The sequence below is a fragment of the Stegastes partitus genome, unplaced genomic scaffold, assembly GCF_000690725.1.
Source record: "Stegastes partitus isolate 25-593 unplaced genomic scaffold, Stegastes_partitus-1.0.2 Scaffold1334, whole genome shotgun sequence".
NCBI lineage: Eukaryota > Metazoa > Chordata > Actinopteri > Pomacentridae > Stegastes > Stegastes partitus.
Genome location: NW_007579065.1, coordinates 92,150 through 104,578, shown reverse-complemented (window position 1 = coordinate 104,578; position 12,429 = coordinate 92,150). Strand labels below are relative to the sequence as shown.

At 41.7% G+C, this 12,429-nt stretch overlaps 1 protein-coding gene across 1 annotated transcript in view; it reads right to left on the bottom strand.

The window, feature by feature from the left end:
* brinp2 (bone morphogenetic protein/retinoic acid inducible neural-specific 2) overlaps positions 1 to 12,429 on the bottom strand; it is a 168,201-nt gene that overhangs the window by 93,247 nt on the left and 62,525 nt on the right. Inside the window, exons 2-3 of the mRNA XM_008298627.1 lie at positions 9,105 to 9,295; positions 3,324 to 3,505 (exon numbers count right to left, since the gene is read on the bottom strand). Coding sequence (XP_008296849.1) covers positions 3,324 to 3,505; positions 9,105 to 9,295 — 373 coding nt within the window. The remainder of the gene's footprint in view (positions 1 to 3,323; positions 3,506 to 9,104; positions 9,296 to 12,429) is intronic.

Below are 12,429 nucleotides of genomic sequence, written 5' to 3'. Positions count from 1 at the left end.
TGCCTCTTCTCACTGTAGAGTTTCGATTTATTCCACTGCTTTACCACAGCAGTGTTTCTGCCTGACATCAGCAGCATTTTTGTTGTAATTTTCTTTGATTCTTACTTCCAGTCGAAGTCTCTTGAACTTGATTTCTTTCTTCGCCGGCATACCTCTGGGGCAGCATTGGTACTCTGCCTAATGTTATGCTGTTGCATCTAGCTCTCCCTATTTTAATGTTACCTTTACTAAAACTTTCCCCAATCACAAAACTGCTGAAATGTCTGAGGCTAGGTAGACGGGAGGACTTTCTACTCTTTAAAGGAGTTTGGAGGAGTCATTGGAGTGTCCTTGCTGCTGACAGCTGGTGTTACTCATGCATTTTAGAGCATTTCTTGATTTCCTATGCCCATTTTCTCCGCAGCCTGACAGAAACTCACAGAAAAGTGTGATTTCTGGTGAGTTATACTCAAAGATTTTTTTTATTTATTTAATTCTAAATAGCGTTTTTACCTTTCACAAGTCTGTGCTTGTTGAGACTCTGACTTTGGATGTGTTGCTGAAGCCTCTCCACGCCCATCTCCATGCTCCCCCAACACTTTGGAACACTTCTCAGATTTGTTCTATGTCATCTGGATTATGATTGATTGATAGAACAAGAATTTGGTGATTGGTTTGTGCCATGAAGGAGAAAAATCGACTTAAAGGTATTAAAACTGCATTTTCGATATGAATTCATGCCTTATAGCCTTGGGACATGTGCTTCAGTTTAATTAATTCTGTGCTTGTTTGGACGAGTATAAAGCGTAAACCAATGCTGCATACAGCACCACTTATAACCTAAGCTAGCAATGCTTTGCAGGGTCTTTATGCACAAAAACCAACAAGGACGGTTATTGACTTTGCCCTGAGGTGTTTTTGCTCCAAGCAAGTTTTTTGTATGTGTCAGTCAAATTGAGACAACTCAGTTCAACACATCTCATGGCTCACAGTACAGCTTAATATATTCTCATGATGCATGCGTTAATGTATCCGTACGTTGTTTTTTTTAGCAGACAAACCATGAGTGGAAAAAGCAGTCAACACCATAGCTGAGCATTTTCTGCCTTCAGTTTACCAACAGCCGTCTGAAGAACATGGATTTTCAGCTGCTGCTACATTGCTCTTTTACTCAATCCTTGAATTGGATTTGACACAGTGCTTCTTTACAAGGCCGGGCCACAAGGCGAGGCAATAATTCTGGGCCTGACTGAAGTGATATGATATAAACCTGGGACAGTTCTGTAAAGGTCTGTCTCTAACTCACCCAAGTTTCGGATAAAAACCCATATTTTCCACCGCTTTAGGTAGAATTTGCCACATTAAATGTTTAGCAAATTTTGATTTCTACTCGAGTCCCATTAAAATGATCCATAACTTTGCATTACTTTGGCAAACAGAGCTCCACTTAGTTCAATCCAATTTGCCGGATCCAACGAATTCTCACAAATTCACTGTGTAATATTTCTGACTAAAGACATGCGTGTGTAATATGCACGGAGGCAGCGTGCAGCCGAATTTGTATGCGAGCGCCTTTCACAGAATATCAGTGGATGGATTGAAAAGCAGACCAACTGATGTGGAAAACAAATCTAAATGGTCGCCACTTACTTATTTATCTGCAGTTGCCGACTTCTTTGCAAAAAAGATGATTGTTTCAGCGCGCCACTCACTCATTAGCCTCTCTCCCCACAGACACAAACATATCAAATGGAGGAAGATTTCAGTTCATAATTAATTCAGGCTTAGCAGATAATGTCTGTCTGTTGTAGCAAGCTGCAGCAGTCATACTTAGCATACTTCAGTAAGCTCGAAAAATCCTTGTTTGTTATTTTGCTCACATGTTTAAGTGGCGGTTTGCTGTAATAAAGCACGCACAGATGATCTGCTTTTCATTTTCCACCAGGAGCTCAGCCTGCACTGCAGCAAAGTTTGTCTAGATGCTGTTTTTCAGCTAATATGTGGCGAAAATGTTGAACTCATCTTTATCCACCGTCTTTAAAATTCAATTTCAAGTCTCATAATAATCAAGCTTTGCTCTCAAGGCAGCAGCTATTTGCTCCCAGTCCAGGAAGCCTTTATGTTAACCAGCTTTCATGTACGACTGTTCAAGGCAAACGGTTCAGGGTCCGTTTTGAAATGACTCAAACAAAAACGGTCTGAGAGCCGGTGCCACAAGTCTACATCACGAAGGTGCTGCGTGCTGTGTTTTCCCTGCACCGTGAAATGAGCTACCTTATTCAAGGTATGCGCAAAGTTCACACTTGGCAATTACTCATTTCAATCAGATTTGCTATTTAAGTAGAAGCATGAAAGCCCGATCCACCCACCCACACACCTGCTGTCATCGCATGAGAGCCAACAGATCTGTTCTGATGTGAATAATGTATTGCTTGGTTATGCTTTGCTTCCAATCAGGAGGGGGAAAAAGGATTTAAACAAGGTAAAAAAATATATAAAAAAAAAAAAACAAGCAGAGGAGATAATGGGATTTATTTTCTGTGCTCTTGGAGTGGATTTTTTAACAAAAGTGTGGTTTTTTTTTTTCTTTTTGCAGTTGATGATGAAAAGATTTCGCAAAAGTGGTGGATTTTGGCTAAATGACGGTTCGCTGCATCGAGGTGAGTTAAGTGTTGAGTGTGCAGGTAAACAAAATGAAGCAAAGAAGTGGTTTATGTGTTTTAAAGAGGTGTTAAACCACTTGAAATTCAACAGTCAGAGCCACTTTGTGTCACTGCTTTTCAAAAAATAAAACTGATGATAATTGCTTGATGTTTTTAACCCTCGTGTGATACAACTGCACACACACACACACACACACCCACGGGAGAACACACACACGAGCCTGTCCAGATGGAATACAGTAGAGTACAGTACGCATAAATATTCCTTTCCCGCTGGGACTTTAGAGGAACTTGACATTTGCCTTGCTTTAGCACCTCTGTGGGCTACAGAGCTTTTAATCCAGCCTGCCGCTCTTTAAAAAAAAAATGCTGTGTCCTCGCACGCTCTCTCTCATCTAGCTTTTGAGCAACGACGCACCTTGAAAATAATCTATAAAAAAAGGATTGCATGTTAAAACTATTCATCATAAATGCTGCATGGAGCAATGCATCCCAAGGGGACGGCGGTAATGTTTGTCTACCTTGGTGATGTGGTTGGCTGTGAATCTATTGAATTGCTAAACACACGTCTGTGTATAGGAAACAAACAACACCTCTGCATATGTAGTATGTCCTGTATACAAACAGTAAATCTCCTGCATGCCGATACATGTTGTGAGCATGTGTGAATGTGAGCAGCACCTTAATAGCGGAGGTGGCGATCTGGAGGTGGTGGAGCCTTCGTAAGGTGCTCTCTCGGTCCGTGAAGTAGGAAGCTGCCAACTGATGCAGCAACTCCAGAGAGACCACCGAGCTGTTGCTGTTGCCTTCCGACTTCTTGTTCAGCTTCTGCTTGTCCAGGAAAATGGTCAAGGACTCCTCTCCTGTGGATCAAGAATCAATCAATAAATGTGCTGGTTTTTATTACTTTACAGCAACTCTTCTCATTTAAAAAAGAAAACATATTTATTTCTCTGTGGGTCCTGTTGTTTAAAAAAAACAAAAAAAAGGACTGAATCTTTTGTTTAATGTGGCTTGAAAAGGAATAATTGCTGAAGGCCTTGCTTCTTTTATGCAACCCAACTAAAGTGGATTCTTTTGAAAGAAACTTATTTTCTCTATAAAAGGTAAGACAATCCCACGGTAGCAACGGCTTCCGGTTTTAAAGCGCTCCAAAGGCCAATGAAGTTTTAATGTCATGTGCTGTTTGGTTAGAATTGGGCAACAGAGCATGCACCATGAAGCACAGTTTGAGGTTAGTGAGGTGACTTCAAGTTTGACCAGATTTTGGGGGGTTGAGGACGACGACGGTGGTGCACAGACAGTGAGAGGGAAAGTTTTTCGAGCTACAAGTGAAATCAAACTCAACCAGAAACTGCAGCATGAGTGTTGCCTTTAGTATATTATGAAATATAGTTCTTCTTGTGAGAAACATGCAGCTCTGGACTTCACATCAGTTCCCAACACCCCCCCTTTCTTGTGAACAAGCTCATATCCAGGTTCAGACATCCTGGACTGGCTTACCAAATGGACAACCACCATCAGGCTTTAGTGAAGCCGGATACCGAATCATATCTTGGGTATGTTAAAGCTGCTTAATGGTACAGACTCCACAACGACTCGGTTAGGTTTAGAAAGATGTCATGGTTTGCGTCACAGGCTTCAAACTTCTCCATTTCCTGCGTTACCAGGGTGACGAGTCCCACTTCATCTGACAGATGATTGGTTGGCTGGAAGAGGAGACAATAAAGCTCTAAAATAAATGGCAAATGTCATGATTCCAGCTGTGCCTCTTTTCCTTGCGCTTCCGTTGTTCTCCTCTCTTTTGTGTTTCTTATTGGTTCTCCTTTTTCCTTTTCTTAGCTTGTACATGTGTAACTGGTCAACCTGCTTTTCCCAGGCAGCAATCACTGGACAAACCTGAGCTCCACAGCCTCTACATGGTCAGTACAGCCACTCTCTCTGTTCGAACGTCATGCTCAGTGCCTCCGTCAGCCTTCCTTTGCCATCCAGCCTACCTATCTTCCCGGATTCCCTCCTGGAGAGTTCTCACCCTCATCCAGTCCTCTGTCATCGCAGTCAGAGGCTCCACTCCGTTTGACTCTCACCAAATATTAGACACCACCTCCAAAAACTAAAAAAAACCTCATCCAAGTATTCTGAATGCTGCATTTGGGTCCAAGCTTTAGGTCAGAGCTTAGAACAAAGATAAGTTGGTCAGAAACTTAATACAGGAGAAGATAGGGTTTGTCAAAACCCAATCGGGATTGCAGTTGAGTTGTATAGGAGTGTAATTTTTAGGACAGCAGGCTGCTCCATGCTGCCAGACTGACGTTATATTTAGAGGGACTGAAGTGATATTGTGTTTTTGGATTTGACATTTCTTTGGCAGGCCTTCAGTCTCGCTGTGGTTTTGTGGTTTGTCTGCTGTGATGCAGATAATGTATCATCTGTGTTGGCATCCAAGACACCTGCCTCAGAATCTACTGAATTTGCACAAAAACAAGATAATAGGTTGTATTTTTCCATGTTTGTTGATGGTGTTTTATAACACGTTTGTGGCTAATTGATCAGGATCATTTACTGGAAGACTCCGATCACTGTGTGATTTGTTTTAGCTTTTTTTTTTCCTAAATGCTAATGGATGACAAATATGAAGGTCATCCTGTTGTTTGTGAAATCGAAACATATTTCTAAATTGTGTTAACAAGTGTTGTTGATTAATGCCAGTCACTCCTCTGGTACCTAAATGGCTGCTGACCTTTCAAACTTTGTAAAGTCAGAGCTGGCACGACTCAGTGTGTATACTGGAAATGCTCCAACGTCCTACCTTGTGAATTATCCAGCACACACACTCCTCACTTGGTCTAGTTCCAAAGCAGCATCGGAAAGTGGAGAATTAGACATTCTAAAGTCTGAAAGAAGTTTAAGCTGTCGTGTCAACCACATGACCTAGCAGCTAGCAGGTTATGTGGGCTTACCTGAGGGCATGTTCAGGATCATTTCAATACCTTTTTATTTTGTTTCTCATGTTGGTCATTATGTGGACCGGCCATACATGCTGTTACTTGCAGAACACCCGAGGCTATCCAGGTCTTCCATCATTTGATACGGCAATGCTTGCAGATTTTTTATGCTCGCCTTTACATTAAAGGAAAATATGTTATGAAATCGTCCTGTTTATCCGGGTATCTCAACGTTTAGCGCTGGCGGTAGAGATATATTACCATAACTGTGTAAGGGGAGGTTGTCTGGAATCTTCCAGTATCACAACCACGATAGAGGGACACTGTAGAAATTGACTAATAGGAACAGTTTATGTTATCTAATTTACTTAAGTTTTCACATACAGTAGCCTCCTTACAGATCTGTCATTTTGAAACCAGATTACTCGTTGATGCAGTTTAATTTGAAACACAGTCGGTGTACGTTATGAAATGATGGAGACTTCGTGACTGACTTCACCAATTAGCAGGAGTGGGAAATTAGTTAGGAAATTAGTAAAGATATGACTTTGCAGAAGTTTGATCGATCTCCGTCACAGTATTACTTGACTAACACGATTAAAGTAACTTGTAACAGTTGCACAAATGCACTGGTGCACTTGCATACAAAAGCCTACATTTGAATGAAATACCAACTTACATGAAACACCCTTTAAATTTACCAGCAGAAGAGATGCTGTGTTGAGTTTGAGGTTGGAAATTTGAGCCATGAAGCCCCATAACACAAAAAACCTCATTATGAAGAACAATCTGCACAAACAATCTGCTGACTATCTTTTTAGTTTTATTATTTCATTAATGTTAAAAACCTCATGTCTAATGACTCGGCTATCTGTTGCACTACTTTGGTAGTTACTTTAATGATTGCAGAGGTCTATATGTAGTTATAGGAGGCATCCATGCACACAACGTCACCACCAAGACTGTAAAACATAAAATTCAGTCCTAATCTTAGTGGACCGATCAGACTTTTACAGTCAAACGGCTCCCTGGCAGCTGAGCTCATGACTCGACCCGACGGTGGCAGCTGTGGAACGAGTGCTCGGACTGCAGCTTCTAAACTGTGACTGTGTGCGTGACAGCTCACCTGATTGATGTGAAGAAAAGTACACGCTTGTCATTTGCCGTTAGATCCCGATCGATCCTGTCTCCCCGTCTGGGATAATTTATAAGTAATTAAAGAAGCGCCTGCAGTTCTTCCACGCGCCTAAATGTGGCAACTCTCTCAGTTTTGACACAGATGCTACAAACAGCCGGAAGCAACAAATTGAACTTTAACTGCGGTTAATGTGTTCTCAAAACTCGGATTATATTTAATTATTGGTAAGCCTTGTTAATATGACCTCTTACAGACTCTATGTTTATCTCAGTAGTGCTTTGTGGACATTTCAGCCTGTAATCGATGTGAAATTGTAGAGAAAACTGACTGAGTGTGTGTGCAAACTGTGTAATTTGCGCTCTCTGAGGTTTATGGAGCATTGGTGTCGAAATACGGAACAAGCCTGATTTTTAGTCTTGGTTCTTTGTGCAGAAAAAGCATGTGGATTATTTTTTTTCACAGAGGAGGAGCTTTGAGGCTTCCTCTTGTTTGGCCTGAGATTTGTTTGAGCAGCATGAGAGGGGCATACAAACGGGTGTCTTAGAGAGTTGGCAACACTTGGAAACATCTAATAGTCGCTGCTGCATTTTATGCGCTCAACAGCTGCAATTAGTTGAGCGTTATTAGATTTAATGGTAATGTGTTTTCCACATTGTTGGAATTATTAAGACTGTACAAAAACATGCTTTGGTAAAGATGGATGGAATGAAGATGAGAAAACAAGTTACCGGGAACCATCCACTTCCTTTCTAAAAGGGGCTAAACTGTGAAAATTAGTCAAACTGCCGCTCCTTAAGTGTCTTGCTGCGAATATGTTTTGCTTAAATCAGACAAAGAGCACGTCTCCCTCGTCTTTAACAAAGCGCACGGTTGTTTATGGATGTTATTAACACACACAGAGAATTTAAAGGCTTTCAGAGAATCACACAGAGACGAACACTGACTTTAAATTCATGGGTACCTAGTTAGTCGTGACACTCACGCTGTGCCTGAAATCAGTACCGATTTCCTAAACAGTGCGCTATATTCAACCTCTGCCATTTTTATTTGAGTTTACACACGTATCCGCTATAATTTCCTGAAATCGTAATGCGAGACGTAATGCCGCTCATTTTGTAGGTGTAAAAATTACCATTCTGTGGCTCTGCTGCTTATTTTTTGACAATCATTAAGTCAATTTATTCACTTCAACTATTTAGAAAAAAAAACACTTCAGAGATCATTGTGAGCGTAGTCGGCGAGGCAGACATAAAAAAAGCAGGCGAGACTGGAATGGAAACAGCAGAACAAAAGAGAACAAAAAAAAAAAAGTAGATACGTGGGATGTAGGCAACAGTCTAATCAGCATGCAGCCTGGCTCTGCCCATTTAGCCGAGGCCGTTAATTACATATAGAATCTAACTATCGCTCTGACACTGCATTCATCTCTGCTTCGTCCGCCACGCCGATGCTCCGGCGCGTACATCCAGTGATAAGTAGCAGCAAAGTCAGGTTGGATGCAAATACCGGAGCAGGAGACTGGGTTTATCTGAACGATCCAAAGAGGTGGTGTGACAACACGAAGATGTATGGGTAATTTTGGTATCAAATGATAGTGTTTTGTCATAATTTAAAGTCCATTATATCACTTTTAAATGAGTAAGTATCCTTTACTATTTTGTACATTCACTGTATATTATAGGGTTGACTGATCCGGGAACCCTGGGCTTGTAAATCCTGCCCTGACTCTGATGAAATGGACGCTTAGAGATGTTTATACTCACTATCAATTTTCTACAAGTCCTCGTATAAAAAAATAAAAAAAAGCAACTGTAAAAATGTGCTGTATATCTGGGCGGCGCTATGTGATGACCTGGATCAGCAGTATATCAATATCACGAGGTTGTCGCTCAGAACATTACACAGTGCCCCGGTCTTGTTTTTGTGAGGCGCGTGCGATCAATACTGCTGGCGATTCTGTTTTGTGAATTACTTCTCTCCTCTGGGATCGAGGCTAAAAAGAAATCCAATAAAGAGAGACATACGGTATGCTAAGAAACAGGTCAGTTTAATCCCTCTTTGCTCCTGCAGCTGCACGTAATGTTCATCAGCAGGAAGGATGAATGGAAAATTACCACTTTGGAAAACAGCCCCCGGTTGAATGCCGCAGGTGTGAGGTGTGGGCATTGTTGCTATTGTTGCTTTTCACTTGACATTCTCCCTTGAAAAAGAAGAAGAAGAAAAAAAAAAAAAAGGAAGACTATACTTCTGCAGCACGACACCAACACAGCCTACAACTCCACGGAGACCTAAAATGAGTAGCTCCTCTATTTTTGGCGTGTCCCGACACTTCCTAACCCGAGAATAAAGGCGAGTGTGTCACCGGCAGTCCTTCCTTACCTCCCAGGGTAGCAGAAACTAGGAAGTGGGTCCCGTACTTCTTGATGAGGTTTTCGTTGATTTGCTGCAGGGTTGGCCGTCGCCCCAGTAACCGCAGGTTGCGTAGGAACTCTGGCGCTAAGGGCAATGGAGCTTTGAGGAAATCTCTCTTCTCTGTGGCCAGGCTGTTCACCTTCCAGTGGCTGAACTCCCTGCAAATAGGAACACATTCACAGGTGAGTATACACTACAGGTGCTTCAGCAAGGCAGAACAAAACTGATGACCAGCATCTGTGGTATATCAACAAATATAATGTCATATGCAATCAGAAATAAATACAAAATGAGCAACAAGTAGTTTATGTCAAATACTAATGACTCTGGCGTAACTCAAGTGGTACCCAAGACAAGTGAGAACATTTTTTTATACATTTTTGCCATTAAATCAATTGGTCCACATACTCTTGTCATGTCCAGTGATTTTATATTTTTCTGTTGACTCTCAGACACATATACATCCATCAGCCACAGTGTTGGAACCACTGGCAGATGAACTGAGTAATGCAACAACGGCACTCCCCAACAGCAGCACAACGTATGCTAGCACACCACAAAAATTGTTCAGGAAGAACCCAACATGGAGCCCCAGGTGTTGACTGCACCTCCAAACTCCCCATATCCCAATCTGACCACCATCCATGGTATGCACAAGAGCAATCCTGATCTATGGAGGCCTCACTCAGCAAACCTCAGGACCCAAAGGACCCACTGCCGATGCCCCAGTGCCAGACACCACATGACAGAGGGCCCATGTCCAGGCTGATTGGTGTTGGTGTCTCTGATAAGCAACATCTTTCTGGTTGTATGTAAAAAATCAGGATCAGTCCAGCATGGCTAGATGCTCTAAACCAAATAATCACACTGCGTATCTTATTGAAACTGTGCAAATCCAGACAATGGTGAGCCAAACATTGAGCTATTAAAGCATATAAATTACAGAAGGCTAAATATGTCAAAGCTATTTATTTTTGCACAATAAATCAAACTAAACTTGGCGCATTTGGACACTAATGATGGTTTGACCACAAACGTCAGACATACAGTAACAAAGATTTTTAGAAAGGGCTGAGAGCAGAGGCAGTCTCTCATGGGATGAGCTGTGACTGAATCATTAATATTAGTTGTCGGTTCTGAGGACATAGTTAGTGGATGATACATCGTCGGACTGTTTCCAAATCAGCCGTATAGCATTTCACTCTGAGAGAAAAGAATGAAGCTAAATGAAACTACATGCAAAAATTACGGTGCATTTAGACATTGTTGTCATTATTGATTATAATGCTACTGAATTATTGCACAAGTATGATGATCACTGTCAATCTGGAAACACAGACTGTAGCCCAGAGGTGTGTGGTAATGCACCTGTAGCCCATTTAGTAACTGCAAAACACACAGAAACAAAAAAATAAATGATGTAAAAATGTCGCTTTTTAGTTACATCAGCAACTATATATAAATTAGCTCACACTTGCAAAACAGAAGTTTGCTCAAAACCACCTACTGAGGTGCTTGGTTGCATTTACACTTTTAATACGTGACAGCTGTCCAACGCATACGGTTGCTGTTTGTCATTTCTCTCTCACTCTTACACAATCTGCCATTCCTAGAAACACAGCAGAGGCTGCCAGCGTCCTCTGTCCCGCTCGTCTTTGTTCACGTTTAACTCGATGAAATCTCAAAGATTAATGCAGTAACTGTTAAATGATGTTGGAGCGCTACATGTGGGACGCGTCCTTAATTAAGCAAATGAGCTTTGACCACTCTGGGCTTTCTGACGCCAGCTACACTATTTTGGGATTAGAGTTGAATGCCAGTGATCTAATTGGTATAAATATTTAGGATGTTCACATTGGTCATTGCCATGCCATATAAATGTCAGCCTGCTTTTTTAGTCCTCTCCATGAGGCCTCTTGAAGCGGCTCTAATGATTTCAAATGCAACAGATGAATATGTAATGCGCATGGATTGCCTGTAGTAATGCAATAAACTCACAAAGACTTATCTAACTTTGGAGCTCCCGTTAGCTCCACGATGCATTTTAATGCATTTCAGCTCATTGTGTTGGCTTCATGGCTTCCAGATTTACTCTTTTCATTTCTCCTCGCAGTTATGACTGGTTCCAGCAGGCAGCTACAACACAAGCATTTTCCTAGGAGTTGGAAAGGATCAAAACAGAGCTACAGGGAGAGTGAATGTTGGACTGAAATTTGTTGGATGGCAACAATTATACCCCCGAAATAATGTTAGCATTGTTCTGGGCTTGTTGCATGGGTAACCGAACCGACGTCCATCAGGTGGAAATAGAAACCTCTTGGCTGCTCTGTATATCCGAGCACGGAATGAGGAGGCAAAGCTGTTGGGCTTTTAAGCTCGCAGCAGAGGTCATCGCAGGGCTAAATAGACATCTGTGTAAAAGGAAAAGCCAGCATGACGGGACAGAGGTGTGACCAGGGGTGTTGCCTTCCTGATATCCAAACTCCACCCTGTCACACCTCCTTCAGTATCACAGAATCATAACTTATGCACTAACAAACCTCATGAAATCTGCTTTTAGACTCCAGAACGTTGGTCTTATTTCTTAAAACCAGCCGAAGCATCGCTAAGAAGCTCGATCCATACAGTCTCCAAACTGGGAGATCTGCTTTTGCTTCTGCAATTTATGCAGGTAACACAGCAGCGGCCACTTCATTGATTATTTGCATCTACAGCGTTTCGTTGTGACCACAGCTAGCTTTATTAAGTTAATCTGTTTAGTGTGCAGCAAACAGAGCAGCAGCGCACAGATTCACAGCTTCTACAATGAAATCACGAGGAACAAAGTGGTCGCGTCAACCGTCAGGGCCACATATTGCTTCCTCTATAGAACAGCAATAATATTTTCCTCGTGTATAAAATGAATTATTACAGAGCGTTTCCAGTTTAAACGCAATAATGTTTACAGCCGTGGCGCCGCAAGAACGGAGCTGATCTAGTCACTGAAGTAAATAAATAATGAGGCAGCTGGATTAATAATGGAAGCACAGTTTATTATACTCAGTCTATATGCTGCTGGAGACACTTTAGTCGGATCGGTGCAAGAGTAGGTCTGTTTTAAATGTATGGCAGGGATGGAAGTGGTTCCTGAACCGTCAATTAATTGCAAATATTCATCGAAATAGTGAACTGTATTTATGCATTGGCTGGCATGTTGGACTTCACTTCTAAATGTCTAAATGAAACAAAACAAGAATGAGAATCTTAATGCTATCAGACTATTCAGACAGATCTCATTTGAGACACTGAACCA